A 23,845-nucleotide genomic window follows, 5' to 3' on the forward strand; every position below is an offset into this window, starting at 1 on the left:
GGCTCAACACACTAAAAGACACGATAAAAATAAAGTCTGCATTTTTAAAGCACCTTCTGGGTCTGCGAAACAATTTAACATCTGCTGTTTTGTTTCAACAATCCCCAGAGGCAGCTTGGGCTCTCGGAATGCAAATAAAGGGAAAGCAAAATGTCCCCCATCCTGTGTACAAACAGCAAGACTTAGAGACAGTGAAGGATCAGAAATGTATTAATATCTGCCGTTCCCGGCTCTTTTACGTGAAATGAAGGAAACGTGATGTGTCTGTGCTGACGTGCAGGCTCATAATACAAAATCTATGACTTAATATTGGGTTCCGAACATCTCAAAAACTTTGATCCTTATTTTTTGCAGCGATGGCAAGAAATTTTATGACACAGAAGACGACTTCAGATTCTCAATCCTTCTATTAAGGCGATCCTTTGTGTGATACACAGATGCTGGAAGCGGTGGCAGTGTTGAGGAGATCAGGTCCCTGGTTCCACCGGCCAAGAGTTAGTCTTGGGATTCTGTTGCTCAGTGACCTCATCAGACAACCGTTAACCCCTGCCCTGCCAACTCTTGTGAACTCCAATGAGGTGCCCTGTCTCCTAGGTAGAGAAAGGCCCTGTTGAGTTCTGCTTTGCAGTGCCTACGTAGTGCGGGGTTCCTGCAAGGGTGATTACTTTTTTGAGGCCTTCTATCGATTTGATTTCCTTTTTAGAGTTTATTTATTTTGAGAAAGAGAGAGAGCGCGAGCACACGCGCGGGGGAGGGACGGAGAGAGAGAATCCCAAGCAGACTCCGCGCCATGAGCACAGAGCCCAACGCAGCGCTCAAACTCATGAAACCTTGATATCATTACCTGAGCCAAAATCAAGGGTTGCCACAGTGCCACCAGGCGCCCCATATGGATTTTATTTTTAAACATTTGGTGCTCTGCGAAGAGAGAGTCTATATGTGCCGAGCTTCGGTCTGACTGTACCCAGTCTTGTATCACCCCTATGTGACAATGATCGGGATAGTATGACTTAATTTTTAAAATTCCAGCCTGTATGTGAAAAACACATCCTAACACGTTTTTTGGTTTTTTTTGTTTTTTTTTTTTTAAGTTTCTTTCCTAAAGAATCCTGTTGGACACACATTCTCAGGAGAAGGAATTTGAAAACCTTTTCAAGAAAACTGGGATGCTCATTAAGAAGGTATGACAAACGGAACGCTGCGTTCTTTTACTTACTTTTCTGAGGGTTTTAACAACGCCCCGTCCTTGGTCCATGTATAGGTGGCCTGAGTGGGGGTGACGGGCTCACACAGGATGTTGATGACCTCTGTCCTTTTTGTAATGTATACCGTATTTCCAATCCTCGAGTTTACCGTTTTATTAAATGAAACCGAGGTGGGCTGCCTTTGCCTCAGGAGGACAGGTGCCTTTGGCTGGAATGTCAGCTTGCCTGAGTTTCCTGCATTCGAGCCTTGGGGCACACTTCCTGTTGTCCCCCTTAGCTGAGCTGTGGCAGGCACCCCTTCTTGGACGCCCCTCCATGGCGGATGCCCTGGCTGTGCCTTAGCAAGCTCGGCCACCAGCTGATAGATCACCTGGGACGCAAGGTCACCACTGACCTCCTCGGTTTCCATGAGCTGACTCATGTTCCTTATCAGTTCGTCAAACTGGGCGGTCTCCATGCTGTATGCTCCCTGCTTAACGGCCGCTTCAAGCTGCTTATCCTTAAACTCCCAGGAGTGGTGGTTCCCCGCAGAAGTGCCACAGTGGCCCAACAGCGCTCTCAGGAAAGGCTGGTTATCAGCTTGGCCGTTGTCCGGATAAGGCTCATTGTTGTGACCCCACAATTGCCTCATTTTCTGCCAGGTGGCGCCCAAGCTATTGGGGTCGTTGTGGTCCGTCCCAGGCTGGTCCCTCACATGCCCTCCGAGGGCCGGGGGCGCCACCAGCCTGTTGTCGGCGCCGATGACCTTCAGAACCATGGTTTCTCGGGCAGGACCTGCGATGCACTGGTACATGCCGATGTCGGGGGCCGCGAGGCTGTGGATTTTTAGTGAGCCTGACTTGGTGATGCCGAGCCGCTTGGAGTTCTGCAGACAACGGCCATCCTTCTCCCACTGGATCAGAGATTTCTGGAATCGTCGTACTGGGCATTTAATAATCACAGACGTGTTGGGCAGCAAGTAGGCCCTGCTCCCAACGGTCAGGTTAATGCGCTTCTCCTCCCTCGTCTGAATATAGACTCTCTGGACACCGAGGATCTGGGGCCCCTGCTCACCAGGTTTTGTCTTCACCTCTGGTTTCATTTCTGCAGGGGAAAAAAAAGAAAGAAAAGAAAATACGAAGAAACATCTCAATCATAAAAGCTTTCTGACAGCAATCTTCCAAGGCTGATACGAGTCAACGGTTGTATTTTCTTTCCTCTTTTAAAACATCTGACAAGTAGAACACAAATAACAGTATACACAAACATGGAGTACTGGAGCAGCAAGGAACACAAGTTTGGATGAAGGGCATGAAAACACGTAAATTATTTTGCAAAGCCCTGGTTTGGGGAGCTGTGACGTTAAATGTTTCCACTGATAAGGGGATGTCTGATATTTTGGGCCATCACCACCCGGTAGGTATGAGCCTTTGGGGAGTTAATATACGGCTTGGCCAGAGACACGTCAGCTATAGGAGAGAAAGGGAGAGTGGAGAAGTGAGAGAAAGCATCCGAAAGATCTTAAGGTGACTATGAGGCTGGCCAATGGCAGACAACTCGAGCGGGTCTGTTAAACTAGCAGGGCCCGAAGAAGCACGCGGTCTAAGAAGAAAAGAGAGAACGGGCACTGAGTTTGGATCTTAGCTCTGCCACTCGGACAAGTCATTGGATCTCTCTGATCCTCAATCTTCTCGCCTAGAAAACGTGGGCGGGGGACCTGGGGGGCTCAGCTGGTTAAGCGTCTTACTTCTGCTCAGGTCATGGTCTCGAGGTTCTTGAGTTCGAGCCCCGCGTGGGGCTCTGTGCTGACAGCTCAGAGCCTGGAGCCTGCTTCGGATTTTGTCTCCCTTTCTCTCTCTCTACCCCTCCCCTGCTCATGCTCTGCCTCTCTCAAAAATAAACATTAAGAACAATTCAGAAAATGTGACTAGTGCCAGTGCCTTCATCAGAGGCGTGTGAAAGTCTGGTTGGGCATTCACACCAAATGCGTGCACAGTAGTGGGCACACAATACACTCTCACATACGACCACTGTGGCCCTGACACCTGACAATGGGAGGTGTGGCCAGAAAGCAGCAGGGCAGTGCCAGAGGGGATGAGACATAGGGCTGGCTCTAGCTTGTTCCTGGATGTGGCCTCCAGTTAATGGCCGCGGGCCAAAGACAAGGCACCTTAGGTCTCTCCTTTGGAAGAAGAGCCCTCAGGAAGGCCTCGATGTGTTCCGGGGTGGCTCGGAAGTGAGGGAGGGGTGACGTGGGGGGAAGCCTGGGGCCTCTTTGATGATGTACTTAGGTCCACAGGCACACAGAGGATTGGGAGCACCAGGGAGTGATAGAAGAGACTGGACTCTGGTCAGAGGTATTGCTGGATTCAGGACATGGGATTGGGGGCCTCGTTACCTTGAAGGATCCTGGTTAGGGGTCCTCCTGGCTGAGGCACTGGCAAGGAAACACTAGGAGAAAAGTCAGAGTAGGTCTCCACTTAGATGGCCCTCTCAGGCCTGACCCTGGTTTTCCAGAATAACTCTTGGAGTCCTCCTGGGTGGCTCATGAGCCCCGTTAGGGTCTAGCTGCTGGCTGGGCTGCGGCGGGACCAGTGCGATCAGGAAAACAACAGGGGCGAACCCACAATTTCTGTGGCAGAGGATGTCCTCGGTGAGGGACAGGCATAATGAGCTTGCATGCGAACCCCACAGAGATGGAGTCAGCAGGTCAGGACTTGTCCAGGGCTTTGCCCGTGGATGATCGTCAGCTCGGGTCTAAGTGGAACTGGACGACCTGCCACGCACCCCGTCTTCCCCAGGGGATACAATCTCCACAGAGGGTGTCAAGTTCACCCCAGCCACTTGAGGCACAGAGGTGTTCTTTCAGTTGGTGGCACAGAATTTTGAACGTACTGTTGTTCAACCGCGATCAAAACCAGGCCCCAAAAAAAAAAAAATGTATGGATTCACTGGTAGGTTTACAGTTCATCCATTATTACAGGCAGGGATGCTGTCCAAAACTCAACAATGTGCACAGCAAGGGTGCCACCAACCAGAAGCGACGGCGGCTGTAGCACTGGAGTGGGGTCCTGCTGTCACACTACTCTCAGAGTGTTCCCTCCATCATAGTTAGATTATGGGGAGGTCAGGTGGCTCCTGCCTGCGGAGCTCTCAAACTTTGTGGCCTGCTAGAAACATCCATTATTATTATTTTTTTTAATCTCGATGCCCTGGGACCCATCCCCAGAACTTCTGACCTATGGGGAACAGCCTGGGCCCTACGAATGTTTTTAAGCTCTCCAGGTGCCTGAAAGGTGCAGCAAAGTTTGAGAACCACTGCCCCCACGCCTACCACTGGGTGAAACCAAGGCAGCAGAGAAAGGTGTTCCTGACCCCACCTCTTTTATGGAAAGACAATGTGATGGGATGTTGCTGGTCAAGAGCGAAGGAGAGATAAGAGGCAGCAGCCATGTTTTCTGCGCGAACCCTGCCAAAGTCTTTGTGGCATGCTGAGCCTTCTGGAAGAAGACTTTAGGGGGATTTCTCTCTCGCCTCAGCCTCAGGAATCATCACACTTAACTCTGAGGGATTAGTTCATGTCCTGTCCGACGATTGTAGAACGGTGTCGTGGACCAGCCTGCTTTTTCAAGATTGCTGTTACGGCGACAAGTATAGAGCCAAATCTGTGCTCGTGCATTAACAGGAGAGTCCAGTTCAAGCCATAATCATGTATTAGCCTTGTCTTCCTTTCTTATTCCTTAGATGCTTCTGGTTTTACTTATCTGGTCATGTTTTATAAATACATAAAATTGGCCTATTGTTGTCACAAGGCCGGGTATGTATATGTGTGCATGTTTGCCTATATATCTGTATGTATATCTATACAGAGCCCTTACAATTATTTTAAAGGCCTATTTGAACACCCTGTCTGGTCCCTGGTCCCTTGGTGGTGGACAGTGGAAAAGATGGATGTGCACATGGATGGCTTCAAAGTCACAACACAAACTGGGTCAAAGTCAGGGTTTTTGTCTTGTTTCGTTTTTTTAAGTAGGCTCCACGCCCAGCAAGGAGCCCAATGTGGGGCTTGAGCTCCCAACTCTGAGATTAAGGCCGGAGCTAGATCAAGAGTTGGACATTCAACCGACTGAGCCACCCAGGCGCCCCTAGAGTCAGGTTTTTTAATTCAGGCACCGGAGGCGTGTGAGGAGACTATTTTGGGGGTAGCCATGCTGCTAAGGGTGAGGTCACAGCTTGGACGTTCCTGCACTTCCTGGGACGCAGAAGCCCACGTGGAAAGGAAGCACGTCTGTGTAGCTGAATGGTGGTCTGAAGGGATGACCTGAGGCTGGTGTAAACCCACACAGTACCCCAATGCTCTAGAAGCAAGCATGGATGGGGGTTCTAAGCACCTTTAGGTCCACTGGTGGCCAGATGTCCCTCAGCCGAGCCCGAGGCTTAAACTAGATGGGGCCCTGCCTCCTTCTAAGACAGCCTGGGGAGCCTGCAGGTGGTGGGCGGCACTCGGCCTTGGTGAGGAACCCGCCCAAGCGGCGGGTGAGCCACGTGAGGGCCAACTGCTCCCTCTGGCTGCCTGCCCATCTGCTGGCAGGTAGGTGGTGTGGCCCCAGCCGGTCCCATCCTAACCCTGCTGTGGCAAGGGCTCACGCTGGGTACAGAGCATATTAGGAGCAGGTGTGCCTGGGGAGCGACCCGGGGTTCAGGCCCTGCCAGGCTGCCGGGTTCCACAGCCTGGACCTGCTCTCCTGTTGGGACTCCCGTGAATTCCTCTGGAGAAGTGCCTGGAGCGTGACATCATCGGACACGGGGTCTGGGCGAGAACTGGTCTGGCCTTGGGCGACAGCATCCTCCCGCACCTGGACACACCCCTGAACTACAAGTCTGGCCCGGCCTGATCAGTTACGAGCCTCACCTGCTGTGCAGAGAGTGGCTTTCTCTTCCTTCTCTAAGCTTTTCCTTGGGTGACCCTGCGGATGCAACGAGCAACTTTGGGCTGTCTAGTCTAGCTGCTCTGGTTTGTGCACTCTATCAGGTCTCGTTTATCTGGTCTAGTTGATCACATCTCGTCTATCAGGTCTTTCAGTCTAGTTTATGGAGGCCTAGTGTATGAGCCCCGGTTTGTCAGTGCTAGTTTATCAGGTTTAGTTTATCTGTCTAGCCTGGACCTCTATTCACTGCTTCCCAGAAATCTCTTCCTGGTACCTCAAGTTAAAGCATTTTTTTAAACGTTTATTTATTTTTGAGAGACAGAGACAGAGACAGAGCATGAGCAGGGGAGGGGCAGAGAGAAAGGGAGACACAGAATCCCACGCAGGCTCCAGGCCCCAAGCTGTCAGCACAGAGACCAACACGGGGCTCAAACCCACAGACCGCGAGTTCATGACTTGAGCCAAGGTCGGACGCTTCACCGACTGAGCCGCCCTCAAGTTTAAAACATTAGAATCTAAACTCATTATGTCTGCCTCCCATCCCATCCCGGTATCCTCCTCTTCCTGTGCTCCCTGAGTGAATGGCATCACTTTCCCCCAGTTACCCCAAGTCAGAAACCAGAAAGTCAGTGTGAGGCCTCCCTGCCCAGCGGCGTGCTGGCCCTACCTCTCACGGGCTCTCAGGTCAGCGAGCTTGTTGCTACCTGTCCCCAACTCTGCATTCAACCATATCACATCAGCAGCCGGAAGCCAACCACGATGGTAGTCCTCGCTGGGCAGAAATCAGCAAAGATAACAAAGGGTTGCTACCCTCCCTCCTCACCACCCTCTGCCCCAGAGCTGGCCATTAAATGCGTGCAAGCACTCCCCTGCCCTTGGGCCGTGGCCCCCAGTCCCAGGTACTAAGGCGGGATGTCTGCGGCATCGTGGGGCTCCGCCCTGGCACTCTCTCACCTAGAAACTGCCAGAGTCCCATCCCCAGACTCCCAGCCTGCACCCTCGTATTTATCCAATGTATCCACATAGCTGTTGGAGTAAATGAACCAAAATAAAACCTGACCACCTCATCTCCTTCTTGGATAAAATCTAAACTTCTTAGCATAGAGTCCCAACACCCTCTACGGCTACGTTCTCAAGCTTTCTCTTTTGTCATAACCTTGAACCTATGTTCTAATCTCACGGTATTTCTTACGGTTTCCTCGGACATACAACTCCATTTGACACCCCCTACCTTTGTCCACACTGCTCTCTTCTCCCAGATTCTCCTGTGTCCTCCCCAGTGTGGGTCTGGAGAATGGACGCCCATCTTTCAGAACTCTGCCCAACGGAGCCTCCTCTGTGAAACCTTTCCTGACTTCCCCCGCCCCCCCGGGTGGCATTGGCCTTCCACATTCTATCACGGCACCCATGGCACTTTCCCGGTCTCATTTCTCTGCGCAGATTTCTCTCCCACTGGACCACGATCTCTTAATCACAAGAGAATGTGTCTTCCGCTTTGTATCGTAGCATCTGAGACACAGTAGCACTTGGTGAATGGCTGCATAAAGAATAAGGAAATGCTGTCACCGTGTGTTCTATGCTAGAGTCCAAGGTGTGTGTGGGAGGCGGGAGAGCTAACAAGGCAGAGCCTTGGGAGAGGGAGAGAGGGTCTCAGGGAGAGACCCTGAGCTGCAGAGAAATGAGTGTGTTCGAGACAGCCCTGGGAAGGGATGGGGTGTATACGTTGTCTGCCTGGCTGTCTCCCCCTGCTCCAGCCATCCTGATCTCAGTACTTTGACAACAAATACGAATCTGTTTCACCAAAACTCAGGAACCCTAGAAACCTGGAGCCATAATTAAAAAAAAAAAAAAAAAAAAAGTCTAAAATCAGGGCGCCCGGGTGGCTCGGTCGGCTCTGGCATCCGACTTCTGCTCAGGTCGTGATCTCGCGGTTCGTGGGTTCGAGCCCCGCGTCGGGCTCTGCACTGACAGCCGGAGCCTGCTTCGGTTCCTGTCTCGCTCTCTTTCTGCCCCTCCCCGGCTCGTGCTTTCTCTCTGTCTCAAAAATAAAGAATGTCGAAATAAAATTTAAAAAGTCTAAAATCAAATACTACATTTCCGTTATGTCTCTCCCCCCTTCAGATCCCTAATTAGAAGACAAGACTTCCAACGGCAATACGAAGAGAATCCAAGTCCGAGATATTTGAAAAGCGTCTCCACGGGTAGAAGTCATCATAGGCACTTTGAGGGGGGCCTCGATGGAGAAGTCCAGGGCTACCGTGTCCCTGCCCCACACAAGCACCCTGCACCCTCCTGGGACAGAAGACACAAGTTGCTCTGTCACAGCGTGTCCTGTCTTCAAAGCTGTGACAGGAATTAAAGGGATGGCATTAAAAATAACTAATATTTTGAGCCTTCAGTCAGCGGCTGCCATTGCTTCTAAGCACTTTCTAGGTATTCCGTCTCAGAGCAATCGTACAAGGTAGATGCAATTTACTATCCCCATTTTGCAGATGAGAACATAGAGCCTGGCAGAGATTAGGTGACTTGCCTGACGTCACAGGGCGAGGCAACGGCTGGGATTGTAACTCGGGGGGTTGTATTACCTTCCAGAGAAGGTTCCACTGAGAAAGATCGCGGGGGAAGGCAGGGTTTGCGTTGGTCTTTCAGGAATAAGAAGAATGTCAGTTGCTAGATAGGGCGGGAGAAAGAATTCTAGCAAACGATCAAAGTCTGGAGTGGGGGGAGGCAGGGAATGTAGGGGGGAGCCAGGCAGGGGTATAACCGGACCGTGTGGTGCTCAAGACATCTCTCCCACCCACCCTCCACCCAGCTGCCCATGAACAGGGTCAAAATGAAGATCAACAAAACTCATTCATCCAAAGAGGATGGGCTGGGGATGCCTGGGGGGCTCAGGTGGTTGAGCATTGGACTCTTGATCATGACTCTGGTCGCGATCACGCTTCGTGGCCTCAATCCCGCATCAGGCTCTGCTCCGACAGCACAGATCCTGCTTGGGTTTCTCTCTCTCCCTTTCTCTCTGCCCCTCCCCAGCTGACACTGTCGGTCTGTCTCTCTCTCTGTCTCAAAAATAATAGTTAATGGGGTGCCTGGGTGGTTCAGTCGGTCGAGTGACCGACTTCAGCTCAGGTCATGACCTCACAGTTCGTGACTTCGAGCCCCGAGGCGGGTTCTGTGCTGACAGCTCGGAGCCTGCAGTCTGCTAAGGATTCTGTGTCTCCCTCTCTCTCTGCCCCTCCCCTGCTCACTCTCTGTGTCTCTCTGTCTGTCAATAATAAATAAACGTTAAAAAATTAAAAAAAATAATAGTTAAAAAAATAAACAAAGAGGATGGGTTTTACTTAAACGGGAGGCACCAGTTAGGATGCTTAGCGAGAGGTGGGGGCTTGAAAGGGAATAAAGATCACAGCACAGGTGGACTCCGTCTTTCTCATCTTCAGGCCCCTTCCAATCATGCAGGGGTCGGGCCCACAAAGAAGACCACACCTTTCCGATCTTGGGGGGCAGATGGGGCAGAAATGAGGTGAAGGGGGGCGGAAAGTCAGAGGACATTATGGCAGATAGGCCTTGCTATTCCCAGTGGAATAAAAGACGAGTCCATCAACCGAGAAGTGGGAAATTAGGAGTTGCTGTAGTTAACAGAGAAATGGGAAACGCAGTAGTTAACAATAGCTTCCATGGTGAATGTCTAAGGACTTCTTAGGAAACACGGGGGAAAAGAAAAACACTCGATGCCCAGGTAAATCAGCATGAGCACGAAGAATGTGATGCTGTTTCCTTCAGCAAATCCTAGTAGCTCAGACCGGGGAACCCAAAGCCAAACAAATATCACCTGAAAAGTAAGGCCGGGGTTGAAGTGAGTAGGTGATCGAGGCGGGGGGGGGGGGGGGGGGGGGTGCAGAGCGAGCAAGAATACTGCAGTGAGGCTTTAACCACTGCACGTGACACCCTGGAAGCTACGTCAAGGGCAGAGTTGGCGCTGAGCGCAGGGTGGCGGGCGGGGGGAAGCAGGGAAGGCGCCAGACCGCAGGGGTCCGGAGGACCCGTGAACCCCGGAGCGCACCTCCTGGCTCCGGGAAGAAGAGGATGCCCCATCACGGTGCAAAGGGAGAAGCCAGATTTCAGCAAGCAAAGGCCACTGAACACAGGTGATGGCGGGAGCCAGGCCACGGAGCAAGCGGAGGCCCCACTGGGGTGAGGCTGGGAGCGGGCGTTCCCCTCCCTTCTCTGCTTTCCATGCCCCACGCGTTCGGCAGGCCAGGGAATGGGCTGGGGAAAGAGAAAGAGGGCATTCACCGTCCTTTTGCTTGCTTTTTTCACGAGCAATTTTACCCTTCTCTGCACTGCACGCCGTGATAGTTTCTAAGTTCACCTGCACCACGTGGCGCGCCACACGCCGCGATGATCTTCGAGGAAGCGCCTGGACGCCTTGAAGTTCACTCTCCTCGAAGGCAGCTTGCGGTCTAAGCACACCGCCATATGCAACTGTCCACAATTACTAAAAACCAAGTCGATAAGCACTTTGAAGGACGACCCTGTGCCCTAGGCCACAGGCATTCTTAAATTCCAGGACACGATGGAACTTGGAGTCTCAAGAGTTTGAAAATCTGTTCTCAAGGAATTCCCAAGGAAAAAAGTTAACGTTGTCTATCAATCAGCATAAAGAGGCAGCTAAGAGTGTGGACTCAGGAATCACACAGACCTGTGGTCAAACAGGCCAAGGCGTCCAACTGGCAGCTACGGGTCTTTGGTCAAGCCTCATACGTTCTCTAAGTCTTGGGTTCCTCATCTCTAAATGGGAATAATATGTGTGTCATAAACAGCTGGGGGCTGAATGGCTTAGTGCATGTGAGGAGTTCCAACCAATAAATGCTCAATTAACAGCCAAAAAAAGCCTCCACTTCTTTTTTTTAAGTTGTAACTGTTTTTTTTTAAACTTTGTTTTATGAGTTTCTCCCAGAAAGTTGTGGGTAAATTTGGATTTTATATCTAAGATTTTTTTTTTCTCTTAAGCAGCATGAACATAATAGTTAATTTCTGATTTTTTTTTTCTTACCATAAGCTCAGGAGGGTACCCGAGGTAATTAATATTACTTTACAGGTGAGTCATTGATCACAGTGAAAAACAAAGCAAGAAACAGACCCAGAAGCTGCACAGTCCTGGTATGGCTTTCCCCCTAGCTCCGAACTCCACCTCTCCTGGGGTGGTTATTTTCATTTGCTGTAGGGCCAGCCCCCAACTCACTTGTTACCACCCATCGTCCTACCTGGAACCCACAGATGCATGTGTAAACATTCTCTCATCTACACTGAAAATACAGAGGAGTGTGACATATGCATATTAGCTTTTGGATGTAATGAAGCTACCCTATTAAGTCTTGAGGCTGAGCTTATCATTTAGAATTGAAGCAGTGTTTCATGTTTTCCTTGCTGGTTTCAGATTACAGTAAAACCTTGGTTTGCGACCATAATTCATTCCAGAAACATGCCTGTCGTCAAAAGCACTTGTATAATCAAGGCGAAACTCAAGAGCCATTGGCTCAGGTATAAATCACGTGACATTCGGCATCACGTCCTACTCGTACTGTCAGACATCGCTCGTTTATCACGTTAACATTTACTAGAAATGTTTGCTCGTCTTGCGGAACCCTCGGAGAACAAGTTACTCACCGCGGTCCAAGGTTTTACTGTACACACAAGAAGGGATGCTTGAATACCTAAACCTACTTAGCTGTTCCACTCTCACTAGAATGGATCCGAACGCACCCTCGGCGAAGGAAACCGGAGACTAGTTTGGCTTCACTTCTACAAGGAATACTCATGAATTAATCATAAGTGGAAGAAACCGTGGTCAAGCGAAGGAAGAAGGAAGTATAAACCCAAGCGAGGCCACAGAACAGAGGCCATCTGTCAAGGTGGGTGGACATATTAAGGCCGGCTTGCCTTACAACTGTATCTCCTACTCAACATTGCACCGGCTGCTGCTTACAGCAATTCTGAGTTCTGCTTGGTCTGCTTTACCCACAGATCAGCAATGTGCTGCTTTACGGGAAAGGAAGCCATCGGGACGAGAGGAACAGCACGGGCATACCCAGCGGAGCGTGGCCTTTCCATACTTACTACTGCAGGCGGGCATCTGGCAAGATCTTACGAGAGGGGGCCCTGGGAGATCTCTGCACATCACCTCGCTGAGGGGGACGCGCCGGCCCTTGGCGGTCAGCCTCTGACACACCTGCTTTCTTCGCTGGGTTCCAACGCCGCAGCTGACGGAACACTGCAAGGAGAAGTGTGCACCGGTCACATGGAGCGTCAGCCGACGGCGCGGCCAACAGCCGCGTCGCCACTGGGACAACAAGAGGGGCTGTACGTGCGGCTGCCGGTTCCTGGGCGCGAACGCCTCCTGTTTTTTTTATTTCTCTGTTATTTAACTCAGGTATACGTGGCACACCGTGTTACATGAGCCTCAGGGGTACAACACAGCGATTGGACGAGTCGATCCGGTACTCAGTGGTCACCACGGCAAGTGCTGTCCCCTGCCGTCACCACACAAGGTTCTCATGGTGTCACTGACTGCATTCCCTACGCCACACTTTTCATCCCCTCTATTTTTTTTTTTGACTTATCTTTTATAATATGGGAAGTTTCCTCCTCTTCTTCCTTCCTTCCTCCTGAGACGGCAATTAATTTCCAGTAATCTCCCGTCATGAGGACGGAGAGATGCCATTTTTTGGCATTGTGATTGATATCTGACTTATTTTTTAGCTATTTATTTATAAAGTAAGATGATTGTGCTTTAAAAAAAAAAAAAAGATACATACCCACAACCAAGACTTCAAGAAATAAACACAAAAGGAAAGGTTTTTTTTTTTTTTTTTTTTTTTTTAAACCGCTCAAACCGCTTCACATAAAGTAACATTAATATTTGGTCATCCACGTGTGTATAACATTGATATTTGATAATCACTGTGTGTTCATGCAATTTTAATTGAAAAATGTAATGCAGTTTCATTAGGTGTATTAGAAAAAAAGGGAACTAAAGTAGAATTAAAAGAGATGTTGAGGGACGCCTGGGTGGCTCAGTCAGGTAAGCATCTGACTCTTGATTTCAGCTCAGGTCATGATTTCATGGTTCGTGGGATCGAGCCCCCAGTCGGGTTCTGTGCTGACAGTGTGGAGCCTGCTTGGGATTCTCTCTCTTCCACTTTCTCTGCCCCTCCCCCTCTTGCACACTCTCTCAAAATAAGTAAACCTAAAAACATTTTTTTAATAAAATTAATTTCTTAAAAAAAAAAAAAAAGGTGAATGTCTGACGTTTTATTTTTTTCACCCTGGCAATGAATTCCCAAAAAGAACCCTCTAATGTTCAGAAAGAAAATTAAAAAAACAAAAATTGTAGAAACCAACAAGATATTTAGATGATTGTTTTTAATGACACGTTTGGACTTAGGAGAGTATCTACTGGCTAGGAAAGATGAGGAAATAAACCCGTTCATTCCTGCCACCTCTTCCTTCCAAACCTCCAGGCAGCATTCATGATGCTGTCCAGGTAACGTCAGGGTTTCTGATACGTACATTCTGTTCTGAGATGTCATTGCTGTTTTTGTTTTTGTTTTTTTTTTTTTTTAATGTTTATTTTTGAGAGAGAGCACGTGTGATACAGGGAGGGGCAGAGAGGGAGAGAGAACCCCAAGCAGGCTCCCCACTGTCAGTGCGGAGCCTGACGTGGGACTCAAACCCACAAACCATGAGATCATGACCTGAGCCAAAATCAAGAGTCCGACGCTTCACTGACTGAGCCACCCAGGCGCCCCATTCACTTTCGTTTTCTGTTCCATTTGTTCTGCTCTTTTCAGAAATCCCAGTGGGCTTGGGTGTGATCTCCTCTCTGTCTCCCACATCCATCAGTGCCTCTGAAAACCAACTTCACATCTGTACTCTTTCTCCTATCCCTGTACGCGAGTCCTTCCAGCCTGCACACAGTATCTCGGATTTCACTTTAATTTTGTTGTTGCTTGTAATGTAACCTTGTATTTCTGCTCTTCTGAATTTTTCTTTTCTGTTGTCTTTCCCCCCATGAATGTTCCAGTTATCTTTCCTTCTCCTTTTGTTGACCTACCACCTCCTTTTGAGCTCAAACCTAATTTTAAAGCCACCTTCCGCCCCGGACGCCATGACTGTAATTTTCTTGGGAACACAGACTCTACTTGTTGGAACATCCCAAAGATGTTACCACCGTTCACGTGACCGCTGCTTTCTGTTCCCTTCCCGGAGACCTGAATTCCTCCTTCGCCTTCAATTCCTCGCCCCCCATCCCCCGATGGGGATGCCTAGGTTTTAGGCTGGAGTCACGAGTGCAGCTGTTTGGGAACAACACGGGCAGGGGGTGAGCAGTTTCCCTCACTTGTGTGTGACGCTCTGGCACCACGATTTCATTTCTGCTGCCCGCGTGCCCGTTCAGCTCTTGGCGTTCGAGTGGCTGGCGGGACTCCGAGAACCGCCTCTTCGACGACCGGCTCCCTGTGTGGTAACACGGCCACCACACGCCACCTCATCTCTGGCCGCCCTCCTGGGTTGGGAGGCCTGCAATGCCACGTGTCCTTTGGCGCCACCTGGCCCATGGTTCCGCAGGGACACAAGGGCAGCTCCGGGTCTAGCCCTCGTCTGTTCTCTGTAGTCAAAGGACTGTTGAAATGGGCCTTGGAGGGCTGTCCCGCGTCCTCCCGGGGGGGATCTACACTGCACTCGGCGCCTGAGGGATTTCTGCCAGGCTCCCTTCTCGTTTGGGGCCAGATTTTACGGTCTTTGGCAGGTGCGTTCCATGATTTACAGTTTGGGATTGTGGCCACTTCATTGTTCACTGAGGACGGAGTGTTCCCTCTCTTCCATTCTCTTTGTGGGTTTTATGTTGAGTTTCAAAGGAGGGGAATGCAATTTTTTTTTAAATCCTTGATGGGGTGCCTGGGTGGCTTGGTCGGTTAAGCGTCCGACTTCGGCTCAAGTCATGATCTCACGGTCCGTGAGTTCGAGCCCCGTGTCGGGCTCTGTGCTGACCGCTCAGAGCCTGGAGCCTGCTTTGGATTCTGTGTCTCCCTCTCTCTCTGCCCCTCCCCTGTTCATGCTCTGTCTCTCTCTGTCTCAAAAATAAATAAACGTTAAAAAAAATTAAAATCCTTGAGTGTCCTCTTTAACAGAAAGCCCTAAACTATTAATAGTTTCAGTACAGAGAAAAGCTTTTCGTATGCTTTTGAATAAATAACTTAACACTGTCATTTGCCACGTTATGATTTTTTTTTTTTTAACCAAGTCACATCATCATCTAGGAGTCTCCCATATAAAAACAAATTAACGTCAACTTTTAAATTTTGGTTCATGTAACAGTGAGTAACATCACTGCCAGTCTCCACTCATAAGCCATTTCTAATGATAAATACAGGATTATTTCCCCCTCCCCATCATGAATGGGAGCATCCTTTGCAAACCCCTCTTCGGGATGGAGGTCTGATGTGACCTCGTGTCTGCTAAGTTCAACGTTAGGGTGCCATTAGAGAATGTTCCCAACTCAGAGAGAGGGAAAGTGACAGCATCAGTGCAATAAATTACAGTTCACAGAGCAGCAACCATATGCCAAAGCGTCTCCTATTTATGCCACAGAAATCTGGTAGATTCCTTTGGAAGAGCTCATGGGAACAACACACCCTGACTTCTTACAACTTTGTAAGTACAACTTTGACCTTTACACTTGGAGGTCACCTTGGGAGGATAGGGAATCCTCGCCTCACATTTCCCTTCTCTTCGTTTATTAAACATGTTGTTCCGATGTCTTCCCCTGTGAAGTGGCATTGGTGAGAAGTCTGATGGTAACCCGACTTTCCTTCCCTAGTACGTGACTTGGCCTTTTCGCCTGGATATACAAATACCATTTTTCTTCATCTTTAAACTCCGGCACTTTTAGCAGAAGATGTCTTGACGTTGGCTGTACTAGGTCACTTCTCCCAGGGGCGTGGTGTGCCCTTTCAATACCGCGATTTGTGATTTACATGGTGATTTTCTTTATAGTTTTGTTCTGTTGTTTTGGTTTTATTTTCTTGGAACTCTAGCAATACTTACACGTTGGATTTTTTCCCCTCCCTTCTATCTCATATTTTTTGCTTGGATTCTTCCTATTTCTCTTTGATTATTTTCAATTGCCTCCTTTCTACCACTTCTCTTACTGCACTTCTTCCTAGTTTACTCTCCATTTCGGGAACCCTCCCTTAAGTTTTCTGGTTCTCTCCTGGACCACGTTAGCTCTTTTCCTTCACACCCCGGTTATTTATTCAGCTCATTTCCGGGCTTTTCTATTTCCGATCTGTTCCTGTGTATTTCTTAATTTCTCTTAGCTCGCTTCAAAATAGTAAGTTATATTTTCATCTGCATCAAGGCCGCATTTCCATGATGTTGCTATGTTACTGACACTTTTACAGCATCTTTGTATGGGGTGTGCTGACACCCCTATTTATTTATTTTTTTTTTTAGCTTTTTTTTTTTTCATGAAATTTATTGTCAAATTGGTTTCCATACAACACCCAGTGCTCATCCCAAAAGGTGCCTTCCTCAATACCCATCCCCCACCCTCCCCTCCCTCCCACCCCCCATCAACCCTCAGTTTGTTCTCAGTTTTTAACAGTCTCTTATGTTTTGGCTGTCTCCCACTCTAACCTCTTTTTTTTTTTTTTTTTTCCTTCCCCTCCCCCATGGGTTTCTGTTAAGTTTCTCCGGATCCACATAAGAGTGAAACCATATGGTATCTGTCTTTCTCTGTATGGCTTATTTCACTTAGCATCACACTCTCCAGTTCCATCCACGTTGCTACAAAGGGCCATATTTCATTCTTTCTCATTGCCACGTAGTACTCCATTGTGTATATAAACCACAATTTCTTTATCCATTCGTCAGTCGATGGACATTTAGGCTCTTTCCATAATTTGGCTATTGTTGAGAGTGCTGCTAGAAACATTGGGGTCCAAGTGCCCCTATGCATCAGTACTCCCGTATCCCTTGGGTAAATTCCTAGCAGTGCTATTGCTGGGTCATAGAGTAGGTCTATTTTTAATTTTTTGAGGAATCTCCACACTGTTTTCCAGAGCGGCTGCACCAATTTGCATTCCCACCAACAGTGCAAGAGGGTTCTCGTTTCTCCACATCCTCTCCAGCATCTATAGTCTCCTGATTTGTTCATTTTGGCCACTCTGACTGGCGTGAGGTGATATCTGAGTGTGGTTTTGATTTGTACTTCCCTGATAAGGAGCGACGTTGAACATCTTTTCATGTGCCTGTTGGCCATCCGGATGTCTTCTTTAGAGAAGTGACACCCCTATTTAAATGAGATCTGTTTTTTCCGTACTTTCAGGAGAGTGTAACGGGGTGGGAGTGCTTCAGGGTCCTTACTATTCCCTCTTCTGCTGTTAAGGAGAAGTAGTCAACAGTGTGGCCACAGTTCTGAGATTCATATCTTCTGGACTCTTCCACGCCCAGGGGTCCGGGCATCCATCACTTCCGCTTTGTGTCCTGTCTCAGCTTGGATTACAATCGCGGCAGGTTTGCTGGGTATTTCTTCGCACTCTTAAGGATGTGTGTTCCCCTCGTGCTCTCCAGCCCTCTTAAGGCCCGCGTAGGTGTGCGTGATGTCCCCTGCACTCAGCCACAGCCTGGCCCCGGAGTCCTCTCCCATCACTTACTGGTCTCAGCCCCCGAGGGGTCACGTATGGTTGACTTCCGTGCCTCTTATCATCCCCGTGTCGGTCTAGCTGTTAAACCTACAGCTCCTGTACAGTCTCTGCTATTGGGTATGGTTTGGCCTCACCCACATAGAGCACTTGTGTTAATGTCACTATCTGTGTTTTTTTTTCTTTCCTTTAGCAGTTCTCATTGCTCTGTTTTCTGTGTTGTTTTTTAAATTGAAGTATAGGTTTTTTTTTTAATGTTTTTTTAATTTAGTTTTCAGACAGAGAGAGACAGAGCACGAGCAGGGGAGGGGCAGAGAGAGAGAGAGAGAGACACAGAATCCGAAGCGGGCTCCAGGCTCTGAGCTGTCAGCACAGAGCCCGACACAGGGCTCGAACTCACGGACTGTGAGATCATGACCTGAGCCGAGGTCAGACGCTCAACCGACTGAGCCCCCAGGAGCCCCTAAATTGAAGTATAATTGACACACGGTATTATATTCATTTCAGGTGTCCAGCTTAGTGATTTGACAACTCTCCACGCATTAAGAAATGCTCACCACGGTACGAGGAGTCACCTCTGTCACCAGACGAAGTTATTACGACACTGCTGATGCCATTCCCTGTGCTGTGCTTCTCACCACTGTGACTTCTTTTCTTTGTGCCTGGAGGTTTGTACCTCTTCATTCCCCTCGCCACGAGGGATCTGGGGATATTAAACAGCTGTGCTGCCATTGTGGTTTTTCTTCACTATTTTCTAACTGTTTTCAGAGGAACTGCCATGGACAGTATATGCTGACGTGTCACAGTATTCATTTGTCCATGGCTTCAACTACCCCTTAAATGTGGATGCTTCCCCCAATTATAACCATCCTGCAGATCTCTCTTGAGCTTCAAATCTTTACTGATGCCTTGACAGACCCTCAAACTACACACGTTTCGAAATAAACTCATTTTGTCTCCCTTTCGGGTCATCTTCCAAATGTGTTTTTCCTTCCCCAATTAACTTTAAACTTAATGCCATCTCTTATCCCTTGACCACACCCCTCTTTTCCGGTCAAATCTTACCAGTTCAGTCACCAAATCTGCCCACTCTATCTGCTAAAGAAATATCTCCCAACACTATCTACTGTTGTTCTCTGCCTGACTGTTTTCTTATTCTCATTGGTTTTATTCCAACCCATCTAACAAGGTCTCCTAGGCTCTGGTTCCTTCTCCCCCAAGAGCTGTTCACACTGCTGCCGGAACCACATGCCTGAAAGCCTTGCGTTTCACTCCCCTATTCAGAACCCTTCTCCGTGCCCTCAATGACCGCAGGGACAACCACACACACCGAGGTCCTCCCCGGTCTGGTGGCAACCTCTCCTCTCCACCTGTCTCACCTTCTTCCATTTCTTTGCTGCAACCTAATCTCAAGCCACGTAAGACCGCCAAGCTCATAACCTGTGCCTTTGTGTGCACTCTTGTCACTGCCTGGACCCCCTTTGTCTCATTTCCACCCGGCCTGCACTCAGCCTCTAAGACCCAGTTTTACACCCGCATCTTCTGCAACACTTTCCTGGGACCCACGCAGACCCAGATGTTTCCCCTCGATTCTTCACACAGTTCTGTAGATGGGAGCCCTTTACTGGCTTGTCAGTCACAATTTTTTGGATCTGCCTCATTCAACTGTGAGCTCATGAAGACCACGTTCTTGGCTGTCCCAGGTCCCCAGTGCCCAGGGTAATCGATACAGCAGTGTGCGGTCAATGTCTGCTGGTGAACTGATCAGGCATGTTCAATTTAGAAGAAGCTTTTATAAATCTCTTTATTTTAGTCAACAAGTGTTTTCCAAGCACCAAGTGGAATACATATATGCAGAGATGGTCCTTCCTCTCTGGCATCTACAACCTAGTCCAGAAAATAAGGCATATTCAGGAGTGTGTGTGTGTGTGTGTGTGTGTGTGTGTGTGTGTATTATTTAACATAAATAGAACAGAGAGAAGTATATGGACTTGAATGCACTGGGTATATTTCAAGTGGGTCAAAATGTAAGAACAAACTACCATATTAAGTCTAAAAAGACATTACTATTCAAGTAGAAGAGTGGTGATGTACAAAATTATTAATATTAAGAAACACATAATGAATACTACATAATAAAAAGAGGAAAAGGAAGATTTTAGAATAAACCTTGTAAGCTGGAATATTCTTCTATTCATAGAAGGAATACCTAATGTATTTAGATTAATCACCTTGGATCAAGATCAAACTAATCCTGAAGGATATGACTGATAGAATGGATTTCCATCTAGAGAGAAGATATTAACTAGCTTTACCAAACACCAATTGTGAAGATAAAAATAAAGAACACCTTAGAGAAGCCCAAAAGGTTCTTAAACTTTTTGAAAGAGTCCAGACATTGGAACTTCTTTTATTTCTTTTTTAATTTTTTTAATGTTTATTTATTTTTGAAAGAGAGAGACCAAGAGAGCGTGCAAGCAGGGGAGGGGCAGAGAGAGAGGGAGACACAGAATCCGAAGCAGGCTCCAGGCTCCGAGCTGTCAGCGCAGAGCCCGACACGGGGCTCGAACCCACGAACCGTGAGATCGCGACCTGAGCTGAAGTCAGATGCTTAACTGAGCCACCCAGATGCCCCCAGACATTGGAACTTCTTGAGATCACTACCATCCTAAGTAACTATCAATAAGCTGAAAGTGTCTCATTAATGAGAAGTGTGTGTGTGTGTGTGTGTGTGTGTGTGTGTGTGTGTGTGTGCATGCGTGTGTGTAACCCTCTCATACAGTTGTGCGCTGCTAAATGCTTCACAAGTTCTTGGGGAGACAGCACTGACTATAACATGTGCCAACTTGTGTGCGTGAATGCTTCCACCATGGCTGATTTCAAGCTATCAGCCGAGCACGAGTTAAGAGATGACAGCTGGTTCTCACAAGCTGGAATGGATGGGCCCCAACACACCACTGCTCTCACGAGTCACAGTTAATGAGTCTATTAAAAATGAGAATGCCGTATTTATAAATCCATGTGTCCAGGACATATCTTGAGCTGTTCTTTGTGAACGTTCTCATTAAAGAGATCTCCTCTATACTTGGCATGTGGCTGTATTCCAAGAATTAAAGAGCTAGCAGACGTTGGTGGCTGAACACAGGAGCTGAAGAAGTCAGAGACGATCACAAGTGTTGGAAAGATGGTGATATACTAACAAGAGACAGAAGCAAGGTGGGGAGGCGGTTGGGAATTAAGTGGTTGTCTCTTTGCTTTCCCAGGATGAAGGCACATCCTATTTGGACACCTGCAGACACCATACTCAACAGAGGGTTAGAGACTGTTCCTGGAGATAGGGAATTATTTATAGAAGTCAGAGACGAGGTCAGGACACAGAATCAGCTCTGGAGGAAAAATGCAGTGATATGCATCAAGTATCTGATCAAATGTTGAGCTTTTTGGAGACTTGGAGGAAGACAAACCAGTAGACAAGATGTAGTTAGGTAAACAGGAAAAATGAAAAAAAAAGCACCAAGAAACATCATGAAGGAGAATGATGAAGGTAGACGAAATGGTCAAATGCTCCATCAAGATACAGAGGGTACACAATGAGGAACGGTTTCTGGATTTCAGTCAAGGAACGGATTTCAGCACGGGGTCCGTGGATCACAGAAATCCGCTTCCGTGGGGAAGACTGCCCCACGCAGGAGTCAATGCTCCCTTCTTATAACTCGGAATGCAGTGTGAGAGTCGAAGGCTTCTTTCTGCCTAACGCGTAGTTCAGATCTAAAAACCAACGAGCCAACAAACGAACAAAGCCCCAGCGGCCATGAATAAATAGAGCTAGTGTCAGGAGAGAGGGCTGTTCCGGCTGCAGGCCGAGAGGTCTGGCTCGGTGAGAGATGGAAATCCTGGCATGGCTCCTGAGCCTTTCTGTGTCCAGGGTTAGTGGCCAGCTTCAATGCAGAAAGGCCTTATCCAGAACCACAAGATGGATGGCTGCCCCCGAGTGAGCCAGCCTGTGGCACAAGGACTGGTCTGGCAGAAACTTTTGGGGAGGGTGGCGATTTTGGCATCACTCTCTGCCAAAACAAAGCAAGTCTGAGATGAGAGGGAATGTCTACTAACGGGAGACAAGCTGAACCCCGCAGGAAACCCAACACGTGCGCCTGACTGGGCCCGAGTCTGGATGCTGGCTTTTGGTTTCAGAGCCCGAGGCCGGCTCTGCCTTCCCGGGCATGTGAGCACACCCACCCTCGCTCTCTCAGGGAAGTCTAGAGATGCAGCTTTGGCTGGGAGCGGGACGAGGTCTTGCCTGTGCCTGCGCTGATCTCTCGCGGTGCCCATCAGCTTGCCCTTGCCCTGCCCAGGGGTTGCCTAGGAAACTGACGGGCCTCAGGTCCCAGCCAGCTCGCGTGGGTAGCCTTCTCTCCTGTCTCCCTTTCCTCCCAGCAACAAGCCTCCCGATGAAAGATTTGCTCATCTTCATTAGCAGGCTTGAGCTTTTCGAAAGGTCATCACTTCAACAGAACTCTGCGTTTCCCCCTGACTTTGCAAAGACTCTTGGGGAAGGGTATTTACCTGTTCAGAGCTTGCTGGGCCCCAGGACCTCACGGGTCTCATGGTCACTGGCCACAAGGTCACTGTAGGCCGGACAGGAAAACATATGCATGCTCACGAAGTAGCTCCCCAGGGAAATGCCATAAAACCTTGGGTCATTGTGAGTTCAAGCTGGGAAGTGCTGTGCGATTTCAGGGGCGGAAGACTTCACAGAAGAGGGAAGCTCGGGCCTGGATCCACGATCTGAGAGCGAGGACAAGAGCAAGGACCCAACGGGCAAGCACGACTGGACATAATAACAGTGTTACTTCAGTGATGCAGAACCGGGAGCAGCAAATTCACTGCTCACATCAAGAATGGACAGGAGAGGGACACACCTCCAGTCTCCACTCTAAAAGGCCAATGAGAAGAGTTTGTTCTAGAACACAAGATGGAACTGAGAAGGGCTGTCTGTTCTTAGGGAAAAGGAGAAAAGAGAGAAGCAGAAAGGTGTATTTTAGAGCATGGGAGGGGTTCTAGGTCCTCCCTGGCTGCATCCAAAACAAGGTGCCTGTTTTCTCCATGACCTCTGCTCACTTCCTGCCCTTCCCTTCCTGCCTTTTCCCCTCAGGTTAGGACAGCACTTGCCCAGAGAGACCATTACCCAGAGCCATTCCCACTTTGGACACAAACTCAAGGGCTGCACAACCCTGATGAGGATGAGGGGCAGGTAGGGAAAGGCTTCTCAAGCTCTGATGTGCTTTACAACACCTGGAGAGCTTGTTGAGATGCAGATTCGGATCCTGAGGGCTGGCCTGGGGGCCGGGGGTGGGGGTGGGGGGCTCAAGATTCTTCATTTCTCAGGAGCTCCTGGCTTGTCAAGAGATGCCCGCGTGGTTGGATCTGGGCACCCTTAGTGTAGCCAGGAGATGAAGCATCACACAGTGCTGAGAGCTCTCTGCACAAGTGCCCGGCCCTTCTGCCCCCTGCAGCTCTCTCCCTAACCTCGTGGAGATGGTAACTGGGCCTCTGACCTCCTCCAAGGGGGAGCAGCAGGTCTTCACACCTGGGGCTCAGCTGGGTGACTGCCATCAATACTGTCTGCCCACCAGCCTCCCTAGACACCCTCCTGTCTAACACCTTAGCCCACTTCCCCCCGCCTGACCCAGTCTCAAAGGAATACTTCCACTCTTTCTTGTGGACAGAGGAGGGGAAACAAAGCAAGCCAGCTTTTACAGATGAAGATCCCCAGGGCAGATTCCTACCTGTCCTTCCCCGTCGCTGGCCTCGGAAAGATGCCTCGCCTGTAGCAGCCACATCTGTCCACCCAGACCCTGACTGTAGGAGGAAACGCTTTTCCGGCCCCTCGTGTTTCTGACCTACAACCTAGCAATTCATGGGGGAGAGTACTGGCCACTCGTTGGCTCTGACTCCTTGGGAGTTGGACAGAGTGAGCACGGTCGCTGGATCCTGGGGCTCCTCCCGCAGACCCTGGAGGGACGGGTTT

The 23,845-nt window shown here is 49.1% G+C and overlaps 1 protein-coding gene and 1 long non-coding RNA gene across 3 annotated transcripts in view; one reads left to right on the forward strand and one right to left on the reverse strand.

The window, feature by feature from the left end:
* ADAMTSL3 (ADAMTS like 3) overlaps positions 1–23,845 on the reverse strand; it is a 357,244-nt gene that overhangs the window by 62,420 nt on the left and 270,979 nt on the right. For both annotated transcript variants that reach the window (XM_058736402.1, XM_058736403.1), the window contains 2 exons: positions 12,233–12,386; positions 1,217–2,288 (listed from right to left, as the gene is read on the reverse strand). In XM_058736402.1, coding sequence (XP_058592385.1) covers positions 1,217–2,288; positions 12,233–12,386 — 1,226 coding nt within the window. The remainder of the gene's footprint in view (positions 1–1,216; positions 2,289–12,232; positions 12,387–23,845) is intronic.
* On the forward strand, positions 568–8,491 carry LOC131515937 (uncharacterized). The gene is made up of 3 exons (XR_009263753.1): positions 568–657; positions 1,092–1,181; positions 8,234–8,491. It is a non-coding gene; the product is annotated as an uncharacterized LOC131515937 (long non-coding RNA).

This window comes from Neofelis nebulosa, chromosome 7 (assembly GCF_028018385.1).
Source record: "Neofelis nebulosa isolate mNeoNeb1 chromosome 7, mNeoNeb1.pri, whole genome shotgun sequence".
In the NCBI taxonomy this organism is placed as follows: domain Eukaryota; kingdom Metazoa; phylum Chordata; class Mammalia; order Carnivora; family Felidae; genus Neofelis; species Neofelis nebulosa.